The sequence below is a fragment of the Thermomyces dupontii genome (assembly GCF_041956625.1).
Source record: "Thermomyces dupontii strain NRRL 2155 unplaced genomic scaffold VTN31scaffold_4, whole genome shotgun sequence".
Lineage (NCBI taxonomy): Eukaryota > Fungi > Ascomycota > Eurotiomycetes > Eurotiales > Trichocomaceae > Thermomyces > Thermomyces dupontii.
Genome location: NW_027192310.1, coordinates 261,512 through 288,607, shown reverse-complemented (window position 1 = coordinate 288,607; position 27,096 = coordinate 261,512). Strand labels below are relative to the sequence as shown.

General features: G+C 53.7%; 12 protein-coding genes across 12 annotated transcripts; 5 read left to right on the top strand and 7 right to left on the bottom strand.

Moving 5' to 3' along the window:
* Positions 1–261: 261 nt before the first annotated feature.
* Positions 262–1,044, bottom strand: VTN31DRAFT_4601 (uncharacterized protein; the record flags this gene model as incomplete). The annotated part of the gene is made up of 1 exon (XM_069405008.1): positions 262–1,044. One exon carries the CDS (start codon positions 1,042–1,044, stop codon positions 262–264), a length of 783 nt encoding a protein of 260 aa, XP_069260114.1.
* A 1,541-nt stretch (positions 1,045–2,585) lies between these two features.
* Positions 2,586–3,460, top strand: VTN31DRAFT_4600 (uncharacterized protein; the record flags this gene model as incomplete). The annotated part of the gene is made up of 4 exons (XM_069405007.1): positions 2,586–2,775; positions 2,870–3,048; positions 3,119–3,225; positions 3,280–3,460. The coding sequence occupies 4 exons, from the start codon at positions 2,586–2,588 to the stop codon at positions 3,458–3,460; spliced, it is 657 nt and encodes a 218-aa protein (XP_069260113.1).
* A 347-nt stretch (positions 3,461–3,807) lies between these two features.
* On the bottom strand, positions 3,808–4,717 carry VTN31DRAFT_4599 (uncharacterized protein; the record flags this gene model as incomplete). Its single annotated transcript, XM_069405004.1, has 2 exons — positions 3,808–4,363; positions 4,437–4,717. 2 exons carry the CDS (start codon positions 4,715–4,717, stop codon positions 3,808–3,810), a joined length of 837 nt encoding a protein of 278 aa, XP_069260112.1.
* A 387-nt stretch (positions 4,718–5,104) lies between these two features.
* On the top strand, positions 5,105–8,329 carry VTN31DRAFT_4598 (uncharacterized protein; the record flags this gene model as incomplete). The annotated part of the gene is made up of 1 exon (XM_069405003.1): positions 5,105–8,329. One exon carries the CDS (start codon positions 5,105–5,107, stop codon positions 8,327–8,329), a length of 3,225 nt encoding a protein of 1,074 aa, XP_069260111.1.
* Positions 8,330–8,483: 154 nt separating this feature from the next.
* On the bottom strand, positions 8,484–9,368 carry VTN31DRAFT_4597 (uncharacterized protein; the record flags this gene model as incomplete). The annotated part of the gene is made up of 1 exon (XM_069405002.1): positions 8,484–9,368. One exon carries the CDS (start codon positions 9,366–9,368, stop codon positions 8,484–8,486), a length of 885 nt encoding a protein of 294 aa, XP_069260110.1.
* A 2,718-nt stretch (positions 9,369–12,086) lies between these two features.
* On the bottom strand, positions 12,087–14,139 carry VTN31DRAFT_4596 (uncharacterized protein; the record flags this gene model as incomplete). The annotated part of the gene is made up of 8 exons (XM_069405001.1): positions 12,087–12,459; positions 12,521–12,834; positions 12,886–13,135; positions 13,187–13,465; positions 13,519–13,629; positions 13,685–13,790; positions 13,876–13,944; positions 14,097–14,139. 8 exons carry the CDS (start codon positions 14,137–14,139, stop codon positions 12,087–12,089), a joined length of 1,545 nt encoding a protein of 514 aa, XP_069260109.1.
* Positions 14,140–15,081: 942 nt separating this feature from the next.
* Positions 15,082–15,697, bottom strand: VTN31DRAFT_4595 (uncharacterized protein; the record flags this gene model as incomplete). Its single annotated transcript, XM_069405000.1, has 2 exons — positions 15,082–15,305; positions 15,385–15,697. The coding sequence occupies 2 exons, from the start codon at positions 15,695–15,697 to the stop codon at positions 15,082–15,084; spliced, it is 537 nt and encodes a 178-aa protein (XP_069260108.1).
* A 495-nt stretch (positions 15,698–16,192) lies between these two features.
* Positions 16,193–17,005, bottom strand: VTN31DRAFT_4594 (uncharacterized protein; the record flags this gene model as incomplete). The annotated part of the gene is made up of 2 exons (XM_069404999.1): positions 16,193–16,846; positions 16,925–17,005. 2 exons carry the CDS (start codon positions 17,003–17,005, stop codon positions 16,193–16,195), a joined length of 735 nt encoding a protein of 244 aa, XP_069260107.1.
* A 275-nt stretch (positions 17,006–17,280) lies between these two features.
* On the bottom strand, positions 17,281–18,744 carry VTN31DRAFT_4593 (uncharacterized protein; the record flags this gene model as incomplete). Its single annotated transcript, XM_069404998.1, has 1 exon — positions 17,281–18,744. One exon carries the CDS (start codon positions 18,742–18,744, stop codon positions 17,281–17,283), a length of 1,464 nt encoding a protein of 487 aa, XP_069260106.1.
* Positions 18,745–21,213: 2,469 nt separating this feature from the next.
* On the top strand, positions 21,214–22,119 carry VTN31DRAFT_4592 (uncharacterized protein; the record flags this gene model as incomplete). Its single annotated transcript, XM_069404997.1, has 1 exon — positions 21,214–22,119. One exon carries the CDS (start codon positions 21,214–21,216, stop codon positions 22,117–22,119), a length of 906 nt encoding a protein of 301 aa, XP_069260105.1.
* A 2,189-nt stretch (positions 22,120–24,308) lies between these two features.
* On the top strand, positions 24,309–24,944 carry VTN31DRAFT_4591 (uncharacterized protein; the record flags this gene model as incomplete). The annotated part of the gene is made up of 1 exon (XM_069404996.1): positions 24,309–24,944. One exon carries the CDS (start codon positions 24,309–24,311, stop codon positions 24,942–24,944), a length of 636 nt encoding a protein of 211 aa, XP_069260104.1.
* Positions 24,945–25,477: 533 nt separating this feature from the next.
* On the top strand, positions 25,478–25,886 carry VTN31DRAFT_4590 (uncharacterized protein; the record flags this gene model as incomplete). The annotated part of the gene is made up of 2 exons (XM_069404995.1): positions 25,478–25,543; positions 25,608–25,886. 2 exons carry the CDS (start codon positions 25,478–25,480, stop codon positions 25,884–25,886), a joined length of 345 nt encoding a protein of 114 aa, XP_069260103.1.
* Between the last annotated feature and the right edge of the window lie 1,210 nt (positions 25,887–27,096).

Here is a 27,096-nt window from a genome sequence, read left to right as displayed (position 1 = left end):
TTATACCAGATGACAACGGCCCCTTCAAGTCTTCGGAAATGATACATCGGGAATCTGCTACCGAAATGTACAGGTGGTGCAAGGCTCGTGGGTATTACCGCCTGTACATTTCGGTAGCAGATTCCCGATGTATCATTTCTGAAGACTTGAAGGTGCCATTGTCATCTGGTATAAGAGGGTGAAGGTGGAAGTGTCGGGCCATGATTTCGAGGACAGTGTTCTGTTCTTGTTTGCTTCGAGTCTCTAATCTGCCCCCACCGGTTACACTTTCTGATCGCGATGGGCATTGGCACCCTCCGAACGAATGTGGCTTAGGACGACGGTCGCGCTTAGATCCCCAGCATATCTCCAAGTCAGGGATGAGCTTCTTGGCCTGCCCAGGTCTGTACTTTTCCTGCGTTTTTTTGTCGCCTTAGGATCGTTCATCTTCAAGCTTACCGCTCTCTTGACATGCCAATAACAAAGTTGGATCTTCGCATGAGGCCAAACAGATTCCACAGCACTGATCTCCGATTGGTCTTTGTCTATCGCGAAACAGGTCGGTTCAAATCCCCAACTTTTGAGGCGCTCGAGAAACCGGCAGAGAACATAACCAGTCGCACCAGGTTCGGCACGGCGAGGATTTTTACCAGTAGAATTCTCCCCAGGAGGTCCTGTAACCTCTACCAGCCAGTATCCAAGTGGAATTCCCGACCCATCGACTTCAGCTAGGACACAGAAAAGGTCCATACCACCATTGTTTGTTCCGTATGTCGCATCCATCACTAGCTGGGTGATGGATTCTGCGAGTTTCCGAATCGCTTCGAGAGAGTAAAAGATCAGTGCCCTAACGTTCATCCAAGGAATGCAGTCATACGCGTCCCGATATCGGTCATCTTCAGACAGGAGAATTGTGGCGGATTTCATTGGGTCAGCGTCTCGCTGCCAAAGCCCGGCATTGGCTCTCTGCCAAAGATAATAAACTTGATGTCGCGTAACATTCTCTGCCTCGGGGAAATCTTGTATTTCGCGGTAAATCTCCGCAGGCGTCTTGGTCGAGACCATTGAGGTGATCAACGCTAGCGCTTCAGGCGACAAACGAATACTCTGGTATGGCTCGTGCCACTCATGGCGGATCGACAGGGAAAGCGTTCGATTTTCGAAACATGGGCGCATGCTAAGCTTGCTTTGGCATGGAAAACGCAGCATGCGACTCGCATCTCGCCGTTTCTCTGGCGCCACTTTTGACTCGTATTTATCAACAAATTTTGCATCTTGGGAACAGTTGTATGAAAAGGTCAAAGTCTGGTGGGTTGTCGCGGTGTGTTTGAAACGAAATCCTCCCTCTTTCCAGATAATCTCAGCGAGATCCGCCATCGCCGCGTTCAGTTGTGATCTTTGGGAATCTTTTGAGCCGACACTACCGGACCCAGAATCAACTGCATTTTCGAAGATGCGGTAGGAACCGAATCTGACTGGGAGTGCGTCCAAGCTGAACGTGTAACTTGCATTCAGAGTCTCATGCTGATCCTGAAAATCGTTTGCATAAGCATGAAATGGGGTAAGCTGGGAGTCCTCCAATTACTCATGGGCCTGTTCCATTTACGGATCAACTTGATGAACTCATCCCAATCGTCAATCTGCAAAGGGGGCTTCTTGCTATTACGCTTGCACGTCTTGTTTCTCTTCCCTTGGTTGTTGAGTAGAAATTCATCAACAGGGAGAAGCTTTTTGCATATTTGGCAATAGTTCTGCTCATATCCTTGAGTGGCCATTGCGGGCGGTCAAAGGAGCAACACAATGAATGGAGAATATTGGCAGTTGAGGTTGCAGTTGAACAAGGAATGCGACAAACCAGGATGGTGGTGGGAGAACGCGTAGGAGGAATCAAAAGGGGAGGTGTAAACAGAATCGACCTGGACCAGGATGAGGAATCACGTGGATCAGTGATGCAAATCACGTGAATTTTCATAAATTTAGTTAAGAGGAATATGACTACTATTTTTTCACCAGCATGCGGCCGCCTTGCCTTCGGCTTTCACTCACTTCGTTTCAGGGCACGGAGTACATATTCGCACACCCCTAGGCCCGGCAAATAGTTTCTCCGACCCGCCCACAGGCCACAGCAAGTTCGCATTCAAACGCTCCACGCGTTGGAAGTACAAACCCTCTCAAAGCGTTGCTCTCTTGCGAGTGTCTTCACCGTCAATCACCATTGTTTCGATTCTTTTGTGTATTTTGCACCGTTTTACTCTGCGTATTCTTTCTTTTCCAACTCTTTTCTGTCTGGTAGGTAGAGCAGCTGCCAGGTCCGAGACTCCGAGCCAGGCTGAATTGCTCGTGGCAGCCAGCATCCATTAGGCTTAATTTATTATAATCTCTTCCATCGGTAAGATTCGGAGGACCCTCCAATTCTAGCCAGCTGCCGGCCAGCCCCGTTCTCGCGGACAGCATTATTATTCCGTCGCTCAACAGAAAGGGCGGTCGATCGCGGTCTTGCTTTGCTGAGACCAGGGCTGGCCGGACTGGCTGCAACGGGGACTGGCGCGGCTGTGCTGACTAAGACAAGCGCCCGGATTGCCCCTCCTGCCCCTCCTCATCCCAGAATGTTCGCCCTCAGAGCAAGCATAACCCCACCTTTGTCGCTGCGGACTTTTGCTCCTCCTTCTTCCCTCCTCAATTGCACTCTGAGGACCTCGCCTTTTGTCAATCGTCGTGCTTTTCATCAGTCGTCGCCCCTCATGTCGACCTCTGCCTACTTCGTCGTCCGATATACCCCTAAGGGTGGCTCTGCGCGTGAGTCGATGCCCCTCTCCTTGTTCTGCCCCTCCGGGTGTTTTCTCCGCAGTGAGCTGCGATAACTGACGCTTTTTGTCCCAATGCTTCTCAGCCAAGGAGGGCCGAATTGAATTCAAGCTCTACGAAGATGTTCCGAAGACGGCCCGGAACTTCGCTGAGCTCTGCAAGGGCTACAACGACAATGGCAACATCTTGACCTACAAGGGCTCGACCTTCCACCGCATCATTCCGGGCTTCATGCTCCAGGGTGGCGACTTCACCCGCCACAATGTGAGTATTATGCTGCATGCCTTTTCTGGGCGATTCTTTCGTCGTCGAATTGATGACTGACTCGATCTAGGGTACCGGTGGCCGCTCCATCTACGGCGAGAAGTTCGCCGACGAGAACTTCATCCACCGCCATTCCAAGCCGGGCCTGTTGTCCATGGCTAACGCTGGTCCCAACACGTGAGTAGTCCGAGACGATGCCCTTCGTTTTGTCACTAACATGCATGGTTGCAGGAACGGCTCCCAGTTTTTCATCACCGTCGACAAGACCAGCTGGCTGGATGGCAAGCACGTCGTCTTTGGCGAGGTGACCAGCGGCTACGATGTTGTCAAGGAGATTGAGGCCCTGGGCAGCTCCAGCGGCGCCGTGCCGGCCAACAATCGCCCTACTATTGTGGACTGCGGTGCCAACTAGAGGGCTCAATAGGGAGGAATGATGTCTAACTAGATTCAACCCATTGCCACGATGGCCTATTTATGAACTGTCATATTGAAATTCAACTCTGTGATTAAAGTGCTCAATGGCTTTTAGGTCGTGTAGCGCTATGCGCTTCACATGCCACTCCGTAGACTGGCGGCATCTTCTTGGGAAACTCAAGGAATCACGTAGGCAGCCAGTGTGGATGGAGATACAGTGTCCAGGAGTCATTATCACGCTCTAATAATCGTAGATAAAGCATATATCATGCGGGGCATCATGCAATCAAGTCGAACCCAATCCAACTCCCTGTACAATGTAAAAGCGAAAATCAATCAATCACATCAATCCTCGTCCACATCTATCCGCCGTCCGGCATTCGAACGAATCACCTCCTCCAGAATCTCCCGAATCTGCTTACACCCATCAATGCCCACTGCCAACACCGTCTCGAGATAAGACACATGCATCCGACTCTCCATGTGTAGCACAGACACCTTCGTATCTTCGTCGCCCCTGTCACCGCCGACGCCATGATCATCGTCGTCCATTGGGTCCCCGCCCAGCGGAATCGGCGTCGTGGTGCCCACCGTAGCAAACGGCAATTCCTGTTCCTCTGGAAGCGAGAAATCCAGCAATGGGTCGAGCGTGTCGTCGTCCGGGTCTCGTGGTGTCGACGCACTCCCGCTCATTCCGGCCGTGCATCCGACCAAGAGGCCCGGCATGGGGATGCCGGCGTCGACGAGGGCCAGCGTGGCGGCATTTAGTGACGCGGCCAGCAGCGAGCCGTCGGAGGAGAGGATGTTGATGTTAATTGCGATGGTGCTGTGCGGGTAGTGGTGTGTGTGAAGATGTGATTGGAACGCGGATTGAAGCACGGTTCCAATCTGCGCCGATTGTCTAGATCCAATCAGTACTCCATTTCTCGGGAACTTGGAGGGCAGGAATTGCGGGGGTTGTCTCCTCTCCGTACCGATCGGGGCCCCCAACTCGCCGCTTGCGATCCACGCCCGCAAACCCGGCAATGTTCACGCTGACTTCCACCACGGCCTCGGTCGCGTTGCCCCACCCGCTCGATTCATAAGGGCCTTGCACCGTGCACATCACCGCCGTGTTGCCCATCGACAGATACGACGACCCGGAACTGGCCGTGTTCGTCGAGATCTGCGCCTGGATAAACCGTAGCTCGTTCCATCGTCGCCCGTCCAGACGGAGTTTTGTTAGCGGATAGGTCGTTGACGTATCTAGAGGCATTTTTTATGACGTGCCGTGCTTCGGCGGGCGGGGAATTGATCGCTCTGGTCTCCGATCGCGTTGGAGCCTCAATTTCAGAAGCTTTGGAGGGACAAGGGAGTGATTTGACATGCCAAGACTTCTTATCTTATCAATCTAACCAGGCCCGGACTCCGGAGCATCTCCGCTCTCCGATCCTACCAGCGAATGAACCAGAATCACATGGCCATCCAATCGTAGAGTCCACGTACGGAGTATATTGTTAGTAATATCACAGTTCTATTCGGGCATCAGTTATTCTCCGGTTGAGGGGATATAATCGTTTGCACCGGTTCATCTGGATTTTAAGATCAGTGCGCGTCACCTCGCGCCCAGCATCTCAATTCTCAACATACTCGCGGACAAAGCATGCCCTTGGACTCGGACCTCGAAGGATCAGGCACCGATATCGAAACGGACACCGAAAGTACCGATGATCTAGAAGTCACCTACGTTCGGTCCAAGTCTCGCGAATTACATCCTCGGACTCCGCCGCGGAAACGACCGAGACTCGACGATGTCCGCGATCGCGACGACGACGCGCAGTTGCCGCGTGCCCGCTCACTTCAGCAGACAAAACCGCAGCCGAATGCCATCTCCGACCAAGAAGAGAGCAGCAGCAGCAATGACAGCATAATCGACGACGAATTCAACGACGCGGAAGCCGCGTACAAGAAATTCAAGAACCGAAAATCGCTGGCCAGGAAACGCGCCTCGCTCAGCGCTGCCCGCCGCAGAGCGCAAGCCAAGCGTGCCACCCCGACGACGACCACCACCACCACTGCCAACAGAACAACAACAAATAGCTCCATCGTCGGGCGGGTTCAGCCCCGAGGGGAGGAGAAACCCGTGCCAGCATGGCGCCGCCGAAAGCGGGACTACGGCGACGAGGAGGAGGACCCGATCTCGTCGGAGGACGAGTTGATGGAACACACACTGCCAGATTATCTCCAGCGGCGGCGCGCGCAGTTTGACAGTCGCGTGGAGCGACTGAAGCAAGCGGGTCTACGGCTGCCGCCGAATTTCGACGATGTGGAGTTTTCAGACGACGAGCGACTCGAGCAGCTGCGTGAGAAACCTATGCTTCCCCATGTGAAGCCCCAGGGGGAGTACAAGGATATCCAGCTGCCGTATTCACTAGGGTTGATTCCCGCGTCGATTGCTCAGTGGCTGCGGGAGTACCAGGTGGAAGGCGCCGCGTTCCTACACGAGCTGTTTGTCTACCAAAAGGGAGGGATCTTGGGAGATGACATGGGTCTGGGGAAGACGGTGCAGGTCATTGCGTTTCTGGCAGCGGCTTACGGCAAAACGGGCGATGAGCGCGATGCGAAGCGCATGCGGAAATTCCGGCGGACCAAGGAAGGGGCCTGGTATCCGCGGACGCTGATTGTCTGCCCCGGCACGCTGATCGAGAACTGGAAGAGCGAGCTGCAGCGATGGGGCTGGTGGGCCGTGGGAGTTTATCACGGTGATCGCAAGGAAGAAGCCCTACATGCGGCGCGCAGCGGCCGGCTGGAGATTCTGATCACGACCTACACGACGTACCGCATGAACCGAGACTCGGTCAACATGGTGGAGTGGGACTGCGTGATCGCGGACGAGTGCCACATCATCAAGGAGCGCAGGTCCGAGACGACAACGGCGATGAACGAGGTTAACGCGCTGTGCCGGATCGGGCTGACGGGCACGGCGATCCAGAACAAGTACGAGGAGCTGTGGACGCTGCTCAACTGGACGAACCCGGGGAAATTGGGCCCAGTGACGGCCTGGCGGCGGGCCATCTGCGAGCCGCTCAAGATCGGGCAATCGCACGACGCGACGCTCTACCAGTTGAGCAAGGCGCGCAAGACGGCCAAGAAGCTGGTGCAGAATCTGCTTCCCAGGTTTTTTCTGCGGCGAATGAAGACGATGATCGCGGACCAGCTCCCCAAAAAGAGCGACCGGATCGTGTTCTGCCCGTTGACGGAGACGCAGGCGGACGCGTACGAGAATTTCTTGGACAGCGACGTGGTGCAGTTCATCAAGACGGCGTCGGACCCATGCGACTGCGGCTCGGGCAGAAAGGCCGGCTGGTGCTGCCGAATTTTTCTTCCCTCTGGGGAGAGATGGCAGAGCTGTGTCTTCCCCGCGATCGCCAACCTGCAGAAGTTGAGCAATCACCTGGCGATCTTGATCCCACAGGGTATCGATCCCAAGGAAAAGCAAGAAAAGGACCTGGAGATGCTGCAGATTGCGATGCCGGACCGGTGGCGCGAGCTGTACCGCAGCCGGGACTCGATCATCCACTACGCGAACCCGGAGTTCTGCGGCAAGTGGAAAGTGCTGCGGCGGCTGCTGAGCTGGTGGCACGCCAACGGCGACAAGGTGCTCGTCTTCTCGCACAACGTGCGCCTGCTCAAGATGCTGCAGATGCTCTTCAGCCACACAACGTACAACGTGAGCTATCTCGACGGCTCCATGTCCTACGAAGAACGGGCCAAAGTGGTCGACGACTTCAACTCGGACCCGCAGCAATTCGTCTTTCTCATCTCCACCCGCGCCGGCGGCGTCGGGCTCAACATCACGTCGGCCAATAAGGTGGTCGTCTTCGACCCGAACTGGAACCCATCGCAAGACCTGCAGGCGCAGGATCGGGCATACCGCATCGGCCAGCAGCGCGACGTCGAGGTATTTCGGCTCATTTCCGCGGGAACCATCGAGGAGATTGTCTACGCGCGACAGATCTACAAACAGCAGCAGGCCAACATTGGCTACAACGCGAGCTCCGAGCGGCGGTACTTTCGCGGCGTGCAGGAGAAGAAGGATCAAAAGGGAGAAATATTTGGCCTAGAAAACATGTTCATGTATCAAAACAACAACATTGTGCTACGGGACATTGTCAACAAGACGAACATCGCAGAGAGCAAGGCTGGAGTTGAAATCATCGGCGTCGACCTGGACCAGGATGAGGACACAAGTGGCCAGGACAAGGACGCTACCGTCAGCAACACCAACGAAGACGATGCGGATGGATCCATCAGCCAACTCGCGGCGATGATATCACGGGGCGAAACGGACGGTTCGGGGTTCAACCTCGGTGGTCACCCGCAACGACAGAAACACGACCCCATCCAGGCCATTCTGGCCACGGCCGGAGTCGAGTACAGCCATCTCAACAACGAGGTGATTGGCCCCTCCCGGATCGAGGAACGGCTCAGCCGCCGTGCGGAGCTGGCCACAGAGGCAGACGCTGGGGGGCTAGGTGCGAAGCAAGTCTTTGCGGACAGTCCTGGTCCTGGCAAGAGCGCCGCCGGCCGCCGCCCGCGTAGGGAGAAGGAGAAACAGGAAGAAGAAGAAGATGATGATGATGGCAAGGGTTCCACCATCGTCATGGGTGTGCGGTACAAGTACCACCCGCCGCGGGACGTGCGCAAGAGGCAATTTTGCTCCATGGCTCGCTGGTTTGGGTTCCCGTCGGCGACGGAGTTTGCGTTGGTAGTCGAAGGGATGACGCATGAGCAACGCACGGCGGTGCTGGAGAAATGGTACCGCGAAAGAAGGGAGAAGTTGTTGGGAAAGGATCAGAAGGGACAGTCACACTCTCCCAAAGGATAGATCGTACGACTCGACATCTGCCAAGGTACACATTGGAACATATTGAATCAGTACAAAACCCCCGTTGCTTGTAGATCAAATCGACCACCCAAACGCCAAACACCACCACCCACCCATCCATGCCTTGCGGATTTTGGATGAAGTAAACACTAGTTCAAAACCACGCCAATGTCCATAACGTAGGCAAATTCGGATACTTCTCCTGCCACTCGGCCAGGATCTCAGGAACACGCTCATCGAAGCTTTGGCGGGCGGGACCTGTGCCGCGATCCCATCCCTCCGTTCCGTAAGCCCGCCGCTCCTCATTCGCCGCCTCATTAAGGCGATCTGCAAGATCAAGGATAGCTTTCCCACCGACGAGGGCCTCCTCGTGGTTATCCTTGATGTCCACGTTGAAGACGTGAACAGGCCGGTTGAGCGGCGCGCCCTTGTTCATCAGGTCCTCGACGACGGCGTCCCAGCAGCGCTCCTCGCAGGTGATGATCACGTCTGCAACGCCACCCTCGGTGCCTTTACTGCCCTTGTCGCCGTTAGATACACGGTCCAGCCGTGGCACACCTGGTGTCCAGTCCTGGAATCGCTCCGGCCCCCACTTCAGGTTCCGGTTGCGGTCCAGCATGTTGAGGATGCCGTTATTGCGGTACAGTCGCGGGTCCTTTGCAGCGAGTTCCTCGTACATTTGCGAGTACGACGTTGTGTTGAAGTGGTACACGTTGGGCTGCGTGATGGTTGGGCCCGGAAGCCGCACCAGCGACCCCGTCCCGAACGACATCACCGGGTATGGCACCGACGAGAGCCGGTAGTGTGCCTCCATCGACCGGTTCTGGTTCGACGCGCACACCGTGCAGAATTTGAGCTTGTATGATGTTGGGTCCTCCGTGCTTGATACGCCGTTGGAAGTAGACGTTGCGGTAGACGCGGCGGCTGCGGCTTCTCCCGCTTTCTCCGAGGCGGTCGATGATAACGGTTGCGCCGATTCGGGCCGCGACTCGGCCGTCTCCAATGCCTCTACCGACTGCTGTTGCCCGTCTGTTGTCATTGTATCTGAAGCTGGAGGTTCTTCTATTCTACTATCGGACATGGTCGACGACGCGAACAATCAAGGGGCGCGCGCAGAGGGCAAACACTAAAAAATGGACAATTCCTGCACCTTCAGCATTCATTCCAAAAAAAGGATTCCATGGAAGAGAAAAAGCAAAACAGTCGCAGAAGCAAGTTCAGTCAAGTCAGTTGTTGCGGTAGATTCAGAAAGCTATCGGCATCGCACAGGCTAAGACAGCTCCAATAATAGACTCATCATGTGGAGGGAACAAAGAAAAGGGTAGAAGCTTGAATTCTAGCAGCTTACCTTGTACCAACGCCCTGTCAAATTCATCATCTACATGTCCGTGTACGCAAGCAACAGGGACTGAAGAGTCGGCATGATCAAAAGAAACGCGGAGCAAAAATGTTGAAAAGACCGGCGGGCCTAGTCACGTGACCAGAATCGAACCCTCGACTGCTCACGGTGAGCATGCATACCTCACAACCTCCGAACGGACGGCCTCGCAGGGTGACCGTGCAAGTGATAGGATTGAGCTTTACCAATGACCGCAGTGGGGGGTTTTCATCATTCATACACTCAGATTGCCAGAGATCCTCTTTGGCCATACCTAACCGAGTCGTGAGATACGTTTAGGTCTACGGAGTGCTAATGCCAATAGTACTATTTAATTACCCGTTACCTACTGGAAGCCTACATGCAGCTGCTCACGCCAGAATCCTGAACGGTTTTCGTAACGCGGCTGCCCTAGACAAGTCCGAAAACCACCCCCTTCACCAGTGTCTGCCACGATGTTCAAAAGAAGGTAGGGAGGAGAGTAGTACTGTATCCCCTCAGGAACAGACAACCACCACCACCACCACCACAAACCATGTCCTAGCCAACGTTGAAGTGAACACTCGGTACAATGTTCCCCCTTGCAGTAGATCAGAGCGTGTTGCTTCCTTGAGGCGCACAGTATAAGAACGACGCATTTTTTGCGGATGCATTGTACGTGAGGACACCACGGCGCTCCGGATCCTAGAAGCTTGCTCACGCCTGTTCTTCAATATATAGTATATAGATCGTGGTACAGCGCGTTGCTGACCTCATCGGCACTCGACTATCGTCAAGAGAACGACCATCGCTATCATAAATTCCGTGATGGGTGTTGGTGTTAACCTTTTCTTGTCTAACCATTCCGGATCTGTAAACTGATTGTTACTTTCTAGCCTAACCGCTCCCCAACGATGAACGGGAAAACGACCGCCTAGACATGACGCATGAGTTGTTTCTCGTGCTGTTGCACCGGAAACTCTACCTGGCTCCGATCAAGAATTCGCGGCGAGTGATCCACCTCGCGACTGGGACAGGTATTTGGGCCATCGATTTTGGTAAGTTTGTTTGCTAGGGTTGGTTGGTGCAGGATCTCGGATGCTGACTCCTTGTAGCGGACCAACATCCCGAGGCCGAGGTAGAGAATAGTACAGTGCTGTCGGGAGTGTTCCTCTGAAAATAATGCTGATACGGGATCTTGTTTGTGCTGGATAATTGGTTGTGACTTGAGCCCTATCCAGCCAACATCATCAGTCCGAACTAATAATTCGTGATATACTAATGTCGCTCGACTGACAGGCTTGCAGGGTTCCTCCGAACGTGAGACTCCTGGTGGACGACATCGAGTCGGAATGAGCGTATGGACGCGACCCATTTGACTTTATTCACGCGTGATTCCTGGCCGTCTCAATCAGGGACTTCGGAAAGCTGATCAAGCAATGTTTTCCATATGCCATGCGGAGCGTTCCCCTGTTCTTCTTCTTCCTTAACTCTTCAACAGGGAAACAGATCAGTCAAGCCCGGCGGCTGGGTTGGATTTCAGGACGGAGACGGCTATCCCATCTCGGAAGACGGCAGTCTCAACAGCACCGGGCTTCACCGGTGCTACGGCGAAGCCTACAGCGCGTTCGAGAAGGCCGGTCACGAGGCCCGTCCCGGGTTCCAGCTGGAACAGTGGCTAAAGAACGCCGGCTTCGTGAACATCCACGTGGAGAAGTTTGTCCTTCCCTACGGCATCTCGCCCAAGGATACCAATCTTGTCAGTTTTCTTCCCCTCTTTGCCTCCAAAAAGGAAACAATCAATGATCCAGTACTGACCTCTTTCCATACAGAAGGAAGTCGGCGCTTGGAACCAGGCTCAGGCCGAAGCGAGCCGCTCCGAAGGACTTGTCCTGGCCGCTCTAAGGCGGTATACTGTAAGGAGTGGAAAACCGAGGAAGTCATTGTTCTTGCCAGTCAAACCCGTGCCGATGGCCGCAAGCGCGACATTCACTCGTTGTTCAACTTGTGAGTATCCTCGTGGCTTCTACGCAGCACTGCTCCTTGATATGAAACACTAACAACGGTTGACACCGATAGCGATGTCGTATACGGCCAGCGTCCCGAACACTGACAAAGGTGGAATCAGAAAGGGATAATCTGTATGATCCATGAGTACCTGTTACCTATAGTTTTCTTACATACGGGTACTCGTAGTAGACCTGCCACTTTCTGGCATACCCCTGTGGAACATGAATGATATCAACACTAGAAGTCTGGGTATTCATCTTTTCTCTAGTTAACAGATATAAGCCAATATTAATATTGCTAGTAATGTCTCCCAACGGTTACCCAAGAAAGGAAAGTTTAGTCATGCATCATGTCGGGTCGTCGTGGAGATTCTGATCATCAACGCAGATTCTATTGCTGCTCCTGCGCGTCGACAAATTCGTTCATTTCATCTGAGCTCGAACTCTTTCGCCGCTCTGCATGTTGGCCGGAGGACGAGTTCGTCGGTTGCAGGGGGGCCATCATCGACGAAGAAGCCGCAGACCGATGTGCGTCATCGTCGCCAAGGAGGTCATTGGATGCCACACCTTGCTGTTGTGTGGCCGGAGCCGTTGTTTGTGTTGTTATGACGCGATCATTGTCGAAATCGATGAGGTTGTCGTTGTCGTCAGCACCCCGTCCAGATGACGGCGGGACATCAGCTCGGTGAGAGGCGATTTGCCCGTCGACAATGGGTGCGATGGCGAGGATTTGATCATGGACTTTGTTGAAATCTTTGTGGTCACTGATGAATCCAAGGTTAGCAGGGCTAAGCAGGCGCACGAAAACGATACGGAGGAGCTCACATCTCCGCATTGATGATGAAATCCAAACCCTCTTCACCCTCTTCCGACCCCCCTGGTCCGCCGCAAACGGGCCTGAAGAGACGCGGCTGCCACTCAATGCCCTGTTCGGCACGTTGGGCAGCCTCTTCCCGTTGTCGATCCTCGATCTTGGTCTTCTCTGCCGTGGCCACCTCGTGGTCCCGTGCGAGAAGACCTTGCACGGTGTTATACCATAGTTTTTGCGATTCTCGCTCCCCTTGCTGCTCGAGTGGTCGTGTCCGTGGCGGCGTGTGCTTGGCATTGGTCGCGTCAAATAGCAGCTCTCGTTTTCCGGTCTGCGCTTCTTTAGTATTCCAACATTCGAGGATCATTTGCCAACGTCTTACCGCAAAATCCTTCAGGTACATTTCGCCGTTCCATAGACCCGAAATCTCATAGTAGATCTCTCCGGTCTGCTCGTTCTTGATTGTACCTCCGATGGCATTGTAGGTTCCGGAAAAGTACCCCTTGGTCTTAAATTCGATATCGGCTACAAGGTTATTCTCCGGGCACCGCACGAAGCTGTGATCGCCGAGCTCGTACTTCATTTTCCCAAACAGAATCCCCCGCGCGTACATATTAGGCTGAGTGAGGAAGCTGCTCGTAGTCAGTATGGAATCTGAGCAAAGTAAGTGCCGTGCTACGCACTATCTCTCGCCCTTTTCCGGATCTTGACCGCAATTCAATAACCGCAGAACGGCAATGCCCTCCATGATACTGGCGGCCGAGTTGCCCAAGAACTTGCTCCGCGGCTTCAGAGTCCCGTCTATCCGGATGTGATGCTCCGGGGCGATAAAGAAATAGCTCGATTTCGGAGGATGATGCGAGGTTTGCTCGGAAACGTAGTAACCACGGGTGCCATCATCATAGTCCCAGTAGCAGGTATAGGTCTCACCGAGGATTGGATTCAACGGTTTCTTCACGCCCCTACACGACCGTGTCAGCGACATCATTTTCTCCTGCTCCTCGGCTACACATACGGCGGTTTAATGTGCCACCCACTCAGATAGAATCGAATCACAGCGACAAACCGCTTCAGAGGATCGTCAATCTTGGACATTGGCAGCAGTGTCTCGGGATGTGCCATGAAACTAGACCGCCCCGGGTGAGCGACGCGCTTTGACCCTAATTCCGGACAACACATACTTTGTGATCCTCTCCAGCATCGAACGCGGCTCCAGGATAAACGTAGGAAGAGTCACACGGCTCAGGTCCGCACCGGGTCGGAGCTGGGAAATGATATGGGACAACACTGCCGCCGGGGACATCAGCACCGCGATGACAACTCTTGGTCGGGCGTCCCACGACGTTGCCGGTACTCGACGATAGGTACTCACCATTGCCCTGTTCCGGTTCAACGGTCTCATCTTCTAGGCCTGAATGCTCATCGCCCGAGGATTTGTTGCCTGTTGACGCCCGGTTAGCCACCGAGCATCCAACACATCGTACAGATTTCAGATATTATTCTTTTTTTTTTTCACTATTTTTATTCGGTATACAGTGAAATATCGAGCTCGACTACAGACGAGGAGTAACGGGGATTCCGGGGAATTCTTACTCAGAGAGGAGCGGCGATGGGCATGGGCTGTTGGGACTGGCATAGCTGGTTCAAATTGGGAAAATGACGGCCCGTACTTCTTCAGCAGGAATTTGGCATCAAGGAAAAAAAAAAAAGGTCGTTGAAGAGAAAAGATCTCGAGAATCGTAAGTAGGCAGCGATTAAGTTCTTTCAGCGCTGGCTTCAGCTTTTACACTGGGCACCGGTGACCGGCCTTTTTGGGCCAAGAATGCGGAGGGGGGTGGAAAAACTGCGGCAAAAGCGCGATCTCACCGGAGGGGCTCTTCGTGCAGTTGTGGGAAAGGCGAGATCATCGCAACCTGTGGATTGACCGCCGCATGCGACAGTCGGGATTCGGAAGGATTTTCTTTTTTCTGCTTGTCTCGTGGTGGGCTAATAATCAGAAACAAGGTGATCTCTGGTGACGTTGGTCCGGTCGCCTATGACGCACATTCTGCTTGGTTCTTGACTGTTTACAGGTCAACCCCCTAGGACAATGATCTAATATTCTACTACTCTATACATGAACTAGAACAAAGAAATCTACAGGTCTACAGGTCTAAACTCTAGAACGCCTCGCCTCGCCGAACTCTCTCGACCAGCGGCACGTCGCCTGCGGTGATTTCTCGAACGAACTCTGGGTCCGGCCGGTACAGCATCACATGGAAATGCTCGATGGCATGGATCGACTTGAGCGATCGCCAGTTCTTGAACCAAATGACCTGCGGAGGTGGTTAGGACTGCACTGGAATCGTTGAACTCCTCCCCAATAGGCACCCGCCGCACATACCTGATCGGGGAGGACCCGACTCCGAAAGGTACGATCGACGTATTCATCGATCTGTCTGCGCATCTCAGCGGTGAGGTCTCCGGTATCCGGGTCTTCATCCAGACCGAATTTGGTCCAGACGACTAGGTGAACAATCTCGGGTTCCAGGCCGTATGGCCAGTCGTTGTACAAAACCTTCACGTCGTCTACAGCCGCTTAGCCTTGAGAGTCGGAGATCGTCTGGTCTTTGCACCTACTGTCATATTCAAACGGCCGACCACGAGGGACAACATTCTCCGTCTCCCCATCACCCCAGTGTAACCGTTTTTCCAGCACAAATCTCATCACCGACCCATACTGTTGCTTGATATGATGCATGTATTCGAGATACCGTCGCAATTCGGAGGGCACGCGCCGGAATAGTTCAATCCGGTTGGTTCCTATTATTGGGTCGTTCGGTATCCGATCGTCGGCCACGAAGTGCGAGGAGGGGAGTGGGGGGGGGGGGGGGGAACATACGGACTATCTCCTTGACCTCATCCCAGCTTAACCTTTGAAACTTCTCGTCTGGTGTTGCCAAAATGCCTTTGTTTTTCTCCGAGGTATCTCGTAGCCACTCGGGGCATGTCTCTGGCCATTGCTCACGGGGCACATTGACCAACCAGTATGGCAGAGGCTGCTGATGTTGTTCCCGAGCATGCGATGGCGAGACATGCCCCTTTAGCCCGTGGTGAGATTTGGACACTTTCCCATCGACAACGGTGAATGCCATCCGGGGTGTCGAGGGTTCTCTATGTTCAGCGACGAAGGTTCTCGATTCCGTGTGCGGCATGATGGGCTCTGGGAATCGGCCTGTTCATAAAATCACCGGTCAAATGCGAGCGTCCCGCCGCGAACTATGGAAGCAAAGGCTCTCAAACCGCTTCAGAACATGGTTGTAGGAGTTGGATATATAGTATATATATGGTCAGACGGGGGCAGTGTTGTGGCGATCCATTCTCGACATTTCCGTTACCGTACATAGGTATATGAAGAGACCGACTGGTATTTCACCGCTCATCCATCGACTCCCACTAGTGAGCAACTTGATTATGCCAACCATGCCATTTCATCTCATCGGATTTTGAATGGTCTACGAAGCATGACAGGAGGGGTTCCATGAGCCCAAGCTCTTCTCGTGGAGATTGCAAGCTCTGACCTATCGGAGATCAACCTGCATAAAAAAACCTGCAGGGGTAACTTCAAGTCTCCATTCAAGGAACTTAACGCTGCCTACCGATAACTTATCTCAACACAACGGCTAGGTACAAAGCTCTTCAATATATCATCACGCCCTCAACCAAGCAACCTCCGGCCCATCACTCGTAACCACCTTAACCCCAGCCTCTTCGAACTCCCGTAGAGCCTGCTCCCACCCCGCACCCGGATCAACGCACTTTGTCCCATCCGCAATCACCCAACTTCGGAACCCCGCGCGAGCGGCATCGACCGCCGTGCACTTGACGCAGTAATCCCCGGCGATCCCCACGACAAACACATCCGTCACGCCTTTCTCCCGCAACGGCTTCCGCACATCCAGATTAACCGACTTCGCTGCAAGCTCCGGATCGAGATTCCCAAACGCGTCGCTGAACACCGAGTACATTTCCACACGGGGGTCCATGCCTTTACGCGCGTAGACATCGATCCGCGACGTGTCAATTTCCGGGATGATGTCGGCCCCTCTCGTGCCGGCGATGCAGTGCGGCGGCCATAGTCGTTGAAGTTTTGTCTCGTGCTGCTTTCCCGGCGCAAGGTTGTGCATCTCAATCTCGGATTCGAAGGGGACGTTGTTCGGCGCGGGGTGATTGGTCGCGAACGAGATGTGGTTCTCTGGATGGTAGTCCTGCGAGGCGATCCGGAGGACGAACCCGGGCAGCTCAAGGAGAGAGTTGATCAGCGGGGCGAGGTTTCTGCCACCTTCGACGGCGAGAGAGCCGTTCTAGATAGAAGCGATGGTGTTATTACTTCAGTGCTTCTCTGGATAGTAACTATCCTCACAGCCGCGGTATATACACACCGGCGGGCAGAAATCCTCCTGCATATCCACGACGACCAGCGCGGGGACAAAGTCGGATGGTTTCGACACTTCCGATGCCATGGTGAACTCCAGAATTGTATGGTGGTCAACGAGGCTACGAGTTGCGAATGGTCATTCATCGCGGGCTGTGATAATCTATGCTCATACCACGTGACTCGATATCAACGCCTTCACGGCGGAGACGATGCGGAACGGAACGGTCGATGACTATATGTACAGGATGCCGAAACGTGCTGTCAGACAAAATGTCTACCCGGATTTCCCAGTAACGCCAATTCCCTTCCAGCCTAACCAAACCAGACGCCAGACCATTGTACCTTGAGACACAGCAAATCTCATGCATATAACTCCCCTCTCGTCCCCAACCCCCTCTCCAAGTCCCGCCGCCGACTGCTTCTTGCAGTTGTACTCATGCCCGCGCCATCCCGATCCTCGCGCTCTTCCTCCATCGCCTCCTTTTCCTCCTCCAGCTCCTTCTCGACATCCTCTCTCAGCCCCAAGATATCCGGCGGAATGAACTGCATTTGCACGCTGGGTGCGCCCTTCATATACCGCAATTCCTCACGAATCGTATTGACGACGTGCTGGAGATACGCCTTGGAGTTCTTGTTTTCAATTTTTCGCATCTCGGAGAGCGGTGGGAACAGACTGTAATCGGGGCCAAAATGGTTCCGGAAAGCAACGGTATCCGGGATCATTGGGTCGATCTGATCAGCGGCATCGATCAGGATGGATGTTTCGTGCGCCCAGGCGCGGGAGACATTGCGCGGAGTGTAACCCCCGCCGCCGAGCACAAGGAGGGGGATCCCGAATGTCTTTGTGTACTCGACACATGCGCCATGGCCCGTGATGTTCAAGTTGAAACAACCCAGTCGGTCGCATCCTAGGCTGTCGGCCCCGCACTGCAGGACGATCGCTCCCGGCTTGTAGGTCTCTACGCAAGCACCAACGACGTCTTTGAACAGTTGGATGTAGGCTTCATCTTCGATTCCGTCGTTGAGAGGAACGTTGATGGCATGGTGCGCGCCCGGGTTGAGCGGGTGGGTCGGTCCCGTACTGTCGAGTGCACCGGTGCCAGGGAAAAAGTTGTCCTTGTCGTACTTATGAAATGAAACGGTCAGCACACGATCAGTCGACCAAAAGGCCTGCTCGACGCCGTCTCCATGATGCACGTCGATATCAATGTACATGACGCGGGCGTGATGTCGCAGAAGCTGCAAGATGCCCAGCACGATGTCATTGACGTAGCAGAACCCACTAGCTTCAGCCTTCTTCGCATGGTGCAGACCGCCCGACCAGTTGATCGCGATTTCCGATTGCCCGTTGACCAGTTTCCGAGCGGCGTCGACGGTGCCGCCGGCGTAGAGGGAGCAGTAATTGTACAGCCCGTCGAAAATCGGACAATCATCCCCAATATTGTAACCGGCGATTCTCTCAGACTGCTCGGCGGCCTCCATATCGGCGGGAATCACCTGTCGCAGGAACTCGAGGTAATCCTCCTTGTGGAACTCGGCCATCTCCTCAAAGGTCGCGGGTCGGGACAGATACAGGTCCATGGCATGGTGCATTCCGTACGCCATAACCAGCTGCTTCGTCAGAGTGAGCCGCCAGGGTTTCATGGGATGCGACTGGCCGAAATGGTGGCCTTCCACGGCCGGGTTGGCGTGCCACGACACGCGATAGCCCTTGGGCCTGGCAATGCCATTATTGCGGCGTTCGCGGACAGTTTTTTGATCGACGCTAAAGGTGGCCGTTCGCGGCGGGGCGGTGTATTCTTGCACGATAGAGGAACGTGCCATGTTGCGGTTGCGGAGTCGATGACTTTCTTATACCGTGCGCATGTCGCATGTCGAGACGACCGTCTGTCATTCACGGCCTTGGACAGCAAACTGGGTCTGGACATGATTGACCACGGCCTGGAGATCAGGGCTTTGGCGGGTGGAGAACTTTATCTTTTTACTTTATTAAGTTTAGCTTAGACGTATTCTCTTTTTCCAGATCAGTTAGTTAGGGCTTAGGGCTAAGGCTGAGAAACGTGGAACCTGGAAGCAGTGCGAGTTTGAGAGATTCTGGAGAACTTCAGCCGAGATTGCCTGGACCATGCCCGATACAAGGGTATGGCCAGTCCTACGGCTAATCATGAACTCTGTACCGTAACGACAGTGATTTTGCACCTGATTATCTTTCAGCCAGGGGAAGACCATCGTTTTTACGAACACCCTGATTGCCCATTCAAATCGAGCAAGCAAGGTCCAACTTCAGTTGCTGATCCTAGTCAATCCAACACGCAACGAGTACGGTGTAGATGTACACGTGGGACAAATCTCCCAAATCTCGATTTATCGATTGACAACCGTGCCCATCGGATCACCCGTGCGCTGTTGACATGCCTATGACGGTGTCACCGTGGCAGGCGAGGCATCATGATGATAATCCTTTCCAGACAGGCGGTATGACGCCGTTGACGTGGACTCACGGCCACCACACCGCAAATGGAGATTGTATGCAATGTTCGGAGTTGTCATCCGTGGAGTTGCAGACGTGGCAAGGGGCAAGGATGGCGGCGAACCGAATGGAAATCATCATTTGAATGGAGACCCAAAGGTAGAAGTAGCCAGTACTCCGTATGGGTGGAATCAATTTCCTGCATGGTGATGCAGGATGCAGCACTTCAGTGTGAGGGATCTCAGCCGCAGTCTCCCAGAATACGGAGTACTCCGTGATTAATCAGGTACAAGGCAATGCCAGCAACGGATTGAAGTCCTTGTCGAAGGAACCCCTCGCGGAGTTGCGCTCGAGAAATGAGACCTATTCGTACAATGAATTCCTTGAATTTGCCCCGAGTTATCTAATCCATCAGCACAATTGATGACCCGGAATCGGTGTTGGTCGCTGGCTCCATCATGTTAATGGAGGGAATGCCCAAGGCCCCTAGCCACGTCAATCAGTGGACACTGGACACCTTGGGATCGCCTACAGTTCTCTGTAGGGGGTAAAGTTACTCTACCCCGTACGATCATGCAGATCCGTGGTCTATCCTTGATTGCAATGTGATGAGCCTGAGCGACTCCTGCACTCGTCGACTATGTACTCGTAGTAGGTACGGTATCTGCCAGTCTCATTTGCTCGAGGAATCCTAGCGGACTGGCCTTCCGTTGGCTGAAAGTTACAGATTCATGAGCAAGGTACGGAAGACGGAGGACTCCGTAGTCTGTAGGCCTCCTTCGTATTGTGCTTACGTCCCTACAAGCATCATCTCACTGCCTTATGCCCTTAATGCCTCCTAGGTACCGAGTTGGGCGGCTAGATTACGTATTCCATACTGCTCACCAATAAGATTCCGCGTTCGGAGGACTCCGTACTCGCCCCGACGGAGTCTCGTTTTATCCGTACGAGGTCGAATCGCTTGGCTGCACTACTGACCAACTGCCCCGGGCACTCCAGAATCCGGACCCCTTGATCATCACTGCAGCAACATGGAGGACGGTCATCACATAAAAATCGTCCTCTCCCTGACACAAAAAAAATTGACTGGGCTATCCGCTATAATGGTATACATAACCAGTCCTGACCTCAAATTCTCAGAGAAATTGGGCTGAATTTAATGAAACAAACGCTGGTTCCCGGAACGAACCCTTTTTTCCAGAAAGGAAGGTTTTTGAGCTGGAAACGACCCAGAGCCAATCACAGCACGCCATGCAAGAGCCCAGTGGCACGGTGTGCTGCTCGTCAGGAACCGCTCCCCTACTGGGCAGGTCCCCTGACTAGGTCAAAGCCTTCTCCTCTGATTGGTCATCTGGGTCAGCTTGGCCTCCAACAAGGAAAGTGTCTCGACGCATTTGAGATCCGCGTGCAGCCACTCACGTCGCAGGATTTGCCTCACAGTGCGTGAGTGGACCACGGTGGCATTGAATGGCCATGACGGGCGGCGGTCTGGAAATGAGACAAAAGGGAAAAAAAAAAAAAAAAAAGTTGCCATCCCCTGAACAGTGCCTAAAGTGCCCTAATTAGTTAAACCAAATCAGGGCCTGGGCCAGAACTCTGAATTCTCCCTTTAAGCCCCCTTCTCCCCTCCCGCCCCAAACACAACGCCTTCGCCGCAGATTCTTTCACTCTTCCAGCTCTGCTTCGACCCCCTTTCACTCCTTTCAGTCATCCGGGGCTGTTGTTCTCATTTGTCGCTCCCTTATAAATCCTTCGGTTCCTCCCTCCAATCCTTTTCCGACTTTTTGAAAAGAGAAAAAAAGAAAAAGTCGTTCCATCTCAAAATGCACTTCAAGAAATCTGCCGTGCTCTTGTCCGCCCTGGCGGCTGGAGGCGTGGTCGCCCACGGCCATGGCCATCAGCATCACCACAAGGAGCGCGCCGTCGGTGACACCGTCACCGCCACCATTGACGGCAAGGTCGTCACCTGGAAGAACAACTGGGACGGAAAGAAGGCGGTGAATGTGGACCAGGGGGGCCACCGGATCCCCGTCGAGACCAGCTCGTCGACCAGCTCCGCTTCGAAGCCCAAGGCTACCGGCTCGGGCAACTCCGCCAACAAGTACTCTACCTCCTTCGGTGGCCAGACGGAGCCCACCGGTGATTACCTTCAGTACTGCGGCAACATTGGCGTCCCGTACGGCTCCAACATCATCCTGGTCCGCCCTGAGGACAAGGACAAGTTCGACTACACGATTGAGATGGACGGCTCGCTGCTGGAGGAGCCGTGGGAGGTCGTCGTCTGGAACAAGTGCGGTCCGGAGCGCGAGCTCAACGGCTTCTTCCAGGACCCGGCGCCCCTGACCTTCACCCTGAACCCGGGCACCGTCGAGTACGTTGCCCTCGACAAGGACACCCAGGGTGGTTTCGCCGGTGCTCCGGGCGCCGTGCCCCGTGACCAGTGGGGCAATGTGAACACCCTCTGGGGTGAGTTCGACTTCGGCAGCGACCGCAACCAGGGCTGGAGCGGCTACGACGTCTCGGCCATTGTGCCCGAGAACAACGGCAAGACGGATGTCCCTGGTCTGAAGATCTGCGATGCCGACGACAAGGACTGCTCCACCATCACCACGAACCTGGCCGTCGTCAGGAACGCCTACCTGGCCAAGGACCACGCCATTGGTGGCATTGGTGGCAACAAGCCTCCGGGCCCTCTCCACATCAAGGCCATCTTCAACTACAACGAGTAAACCACTCGTTGCGGGTCACAGTTGAGGATTGTCCCTTGCAAAGTTTTGTTCTAGGATGGGCTTGTTTATCTTGTGCTTCATGTTGTTATCTTGTCTTTTTGTACATTCGTTCGCCAAGGGACTCTCGACGTACATATATACACCCGGAGCGTTGTGTGTGTCATCTTGTTTCGTTCAATGAAGATTGGAGCTACTTTTCATTTTGTTCTTTGTATATATTGGATATGTATTCGATTGGGTTGAACCGGGCAATCTTTGATTTCTCCAGCCTTATCATCTTATGTGCTAGGTATAGCAGTGGCGCCAGCAGTGATGCCTGCAGTGTCATCTTCAGTCCGGAGCCGACAGCCCTTGTCATTTTGTCGGAGCAAGCAGTCTCTTGACAAGCACTGTGATGATCCGCATCTATGAACAGAACGGCTCTTGGAGCCGAGCTTGTTCAGATTCTCTTCCTGCCCTTTTCATAACATTACTACTTTTCTGTTTCCAGAAGATCAAGTACGGGGTACCTTGGGAGCGGTATCGATTCACTCCTAACCCTAACCAGACTAACCACTGAAGAAAAGTACCTTGAAGACGAATCATCCACTGCTATGGTGATAGAATCTCACTGCCCACAAAGCAAGGACCTGCCCATTGACGAATCATAATCGTCCTATTTTATCAGAAAAAAAAAAAGGAAATGGCATCAATCCCAAGACCATCGGATTTGATTCAGTTTTCTCCCACCAACGATGTACCTTGGTGGCGCGCTTCCACGATGGAGCTTGAGGAAGGCTGTAATATTTAGACCAGGCATCGCCGCACAATGGCGGATAAGTAGTTCATTGACGGTTTCTGATCCAGAGAATCGAGCGCCGAATGTCAAAAATGGTGGCAACCATGGAACAGACCCAGGCCCATACTAGTAAGAAAGACCAGGCCACAGACGCTCAAACAAGAGTGAGGCGGCTGCCAGTGACTCTGCTGTCGGGCTTCCTGGTACGTGGTTGGATAAATCGATGTCTTGTTGACCAGAGACGCTGAAAGGAAGACTCAGGGCAGCGGCAAGACTACTCTACTGGAGCACATCCTCAAGTCCCCCGATCACGGACTCAAGATTGCCGTCATCGTCAACGACATGAGCTCGTCGGTGAACCTGGATTCTCAATTCCGCGAGCAATCAAAGCTGACCGATGATTCCAGACTCAACATCGACGCAGCACTGATCGCAAATCACAAGGTTTCCCAAACAAAGGAAAAACTCATCCAGCTGCAGAACGGCTGCATCTGTTGCACGCTTCGCGGGGATCTGCTGTCGGAGCTTGCTCGGCTGGCGCGCTCCAACGAAGTCGACTATGTCGTGATCGAGAGCACCGGGATCAGCGAGCCGATGCAGGTCGCGGAGACGTTCACCTCTGAGTTCAGTGCCGCGATGATGGAGCTTGATGAGGAGAGCATGGACGAAACGGATAAAAAGATTCTTGCGGAGGTGTAAGGCTGACATCCCTCCTCAGAATGTGCTCCTGTTGTACTGACTCGTTGGCAGGGCAGAACTGGGCGGATTGCACAAGCTCGCCCAGTTGGACACGACCGTCACAGTGGTCGACGCTTTCAACCTGTTCGCAAACTTTGACACTGCCGAGTTTCTCTCGGACCGGTACGGACCCAACGAAGTCACGCCGGACGACGAGAGGACGATTTCGGACTTGATGGTGGACCAACTCGAGTTCGCCGATGTCTTGATCATCAACAAGATCGAAACCGTTGATGAGCAGACGCGAGCACGCATCAGGGAGTTGATTCGGCAGCTCAACCCGGAGGCAAAAGTTCTCGAGACCAGCTATGCCAAAGTTGACGTCAAGGAGATTGTCAACACCGGAAAGTTCGATTTTCTCAAGGCCGCCTCGGGGGCTGGATGGTTGAGCAGTCTCCACGAGATGACTGTTCGGGACACCGGAGTTGGGAAACGCGTGGCACCTAAGCCAGAAACATTGGAGTGAGTTATTCATGCAGTCTAAAGACGGGCCGTCGCTGACCAGGATAGGTACGGCATCAACAACTTTGTTTATACGGCCCGTCGACCCTTCCATCCTCGCCGCTTGTTTGCGCTTCTCCATGATAAATTCATCCTCCTTCAAAATACAGAGCATGAGGAAGACGGCGACGAGGAAGAAGAAGAAGAAGAAGAAGACAACAACAAAGACAGCATGGAACAGGATGAGGAAGAAGAAGAGTCTAACGACATTGAGGACTTCGAGCAACCCGAACCTGCTACCATTCTGGCAAACAAGAGGGCCCATCCAGCATTTGGACGCGTCCTTAGATCCAAAGGTTTCTTTTGGCTTGCAACTCGACCCTGGCAGTTTGGAGAATGGAGTCAGGCTGGGGGTATCCTCACTGTGGGTTGCGGAGGGCCTTGGTTCGCCGAAGTTCCCCGAGACATGTGGCCAGAAGACCGGGATATCGTTGCATCCATCGAGCGAGATTTCCGGGAGCCCTGGGGGGATAGGAGACAAGAAATTGTGTTCATTGGGGAAGGGATCGATATGGACAAAGTGACTACTTATTTGGATGAATGCCTCTTGAGCGAGGAGGAAATGCGCGACTGGGAATCCGTGATGAATAATGCGAAACTGAGCCACGAGGAAAAGACAGAGAAGCTGGAGAAGATGTGGGGAGATGGTTGGGAATCCTGGCCGCCGTTCGAAATTGTGGAGGAAGATGACATGGACGTGGACAGCGAGCGACCCAAGCATCGCATCAGTGAGCACCTGGGGCATGCCCATCATGGCCATGACCATGTACATCAGTTCAAGAGCCTTAAACAGACTGTTGTGGCATGATTTTCAGGATTGATGATGATGCCAGGCAAATTGACAGCGTTTATGAGTAGATGAGCATCTGTTATTTTAGGGTTGCACCGAGTCTGGACTCCTGGAGGATCATCCTCCAGGAACCTTTGAAAGCGGAATTTCGTCACCCTTTCTCTGTCATCGAAGACTCTCAATCTCGGCCAATACTATGTTTTTACTTCCTGTTTTCTTCTGTAGCGGGCCGCTCGATCCAGTCGATTACGATTTCTCATGGTCGCTTAGCAGGTACTTGATAGGTACCTAGTATGTATATAAGGTACTAGTTATGGCCACGCTCTTCAAGCTGCTTCTGCCAATGGGCACACGGGGATAGTGCGGCTGCTATTGGAGGCAGGTGCTGATGTCAACTTGCGAGGTGGCTTTGGATACAATACGGCCCTTGAAGTGGCGGCTCTCTGGGGCTATAAGGCGGTCGTGGAACTGCTGTTGGAAAAGGCGCTGATGTCAAAGCACAAGCCGATCGTCATGGAAATGTTCTCCAGGCTGCCTGTCGGGAGGGTCACATGGATGTTGTACGGCTATTGTTGGAGAAAGGTGCTGATGTCGATACACAACCGACTCCTCTCCAGGTTGCCTGTGGAAAGGGTTACACCACAGCTGTTGTTGGAGAGCGACGCTGGCGGCGGAAAATAGGGAAATGCTCTCCAGGCTGCGTTCTTTAGTGATGACAAAGAAATAGTCCGGATGTTACTGGAGAGAGGCGTTGATGTCAACGCGCAAGGCGGCTCTTACGGTAACGCTCTTCAGGCTGCTTTCCTCCAGGGCCAGAAGGATGTAGTGCAGCTGCTGTTCGTAAAAGCTGCTAATGTCAACGCCCAAGGTGGATGCTATGGAAATGCTCTCCGGGCTGCTGCTGTTACCGAACAAGAGGAGATTAGGCAGCTGCACTTGGGCCATGGCGCTCATCCTTAGGATTGGTACTATGTGATCATATCTTGACTGTTGCAAATGAACTGCTCATCTGTTTTTCCCGTCCGTGTATTCCTCGGGTCCGCGTGCTGTCCGGCAGAAAGCAATCATCCCAATTCTCTGTGCCAGACGGATCTTTCAAATGACGACGCATAGAACTAATCCTAGTACTATTAGTAGTACTGTATTGAACCTTTCGGGTACTGACTTCTATACTACCATTCATTAGGCTGCTCCAGTTAAACTCAGCGGCTTATATTGTAAGCCCATGATCTGATTTTTCCAACCAGTCCCAAAAGAAAGTACAAGTCAGGCCCAGATGGTGATGTGGGTTGGGTTAGCCTATTCACGTGACGTCAAGAACGGGGCCTAGTAGTCATATTCCTCTTAACTAAATTTATGAAAATTCACGTGCGACCTGGTCCATTGGGCGGCGTTGACTGACTGGTCTCAAGTCCAACAACTCCCCTGTCTCTTCTTTCGCTCGACACGACTCGCCAGCGACGCTCCCCGGAGGAGAGAAATCATAAGAAAGTTTTTTTCTGTTTTTTTTTCTTTCCCTTCGTTGATGTCCGGTCCCTTTGATCCCGTCATGAATTCGTGACCAACAGTGCGACGAACGCAAACGAACAAACACACGCGCCTCGATCCCATAGATGCTTCCCACAAAGTCCTGAGTGTGCGATTTCCGCCATGAACAGCCGCAACGGCACCATGTCCCCCGTGTCAGTCGATGGAAGCGATTGGTCCGGTATCGGCCAGTACCAGAATGGCGCGGGTGCCAAACCCCCGGATTCTGCGCCCTACTCCCCGTCGGCGCCGGGTCCCACGCCTCCGGCTTCTGGTGGCGGCAATCCGGGGCCAAACAATGGCTTGAATGTCAATGCGCCCAACGGAAATGGAGCGCCGCGGTCGCATGGTGCGGACCAGGGCGGTATGCCGTCCCCCCCGGCGTCGGTCGCGGGGCCTCGGTCGAGCCAGGGGACGCTGTCCGACCAGCAGAGTGTGCGATATCGCCGAATGGAGGAATCTCTTGCACAGCATTACACGGCCCTGCGCCGATTCTTGGGAAATGGATACCCGAACGAGCGCTCGACGGTGCGCAGCAACAAGGCGCGTGACAAGCTCCTGCGACTCTCGCCGGCGCAATTCCATGAACTGAGCACTGATGTCTACGACGAATTGATCCGTCGACAGCAGGCCGCTGGCGGGC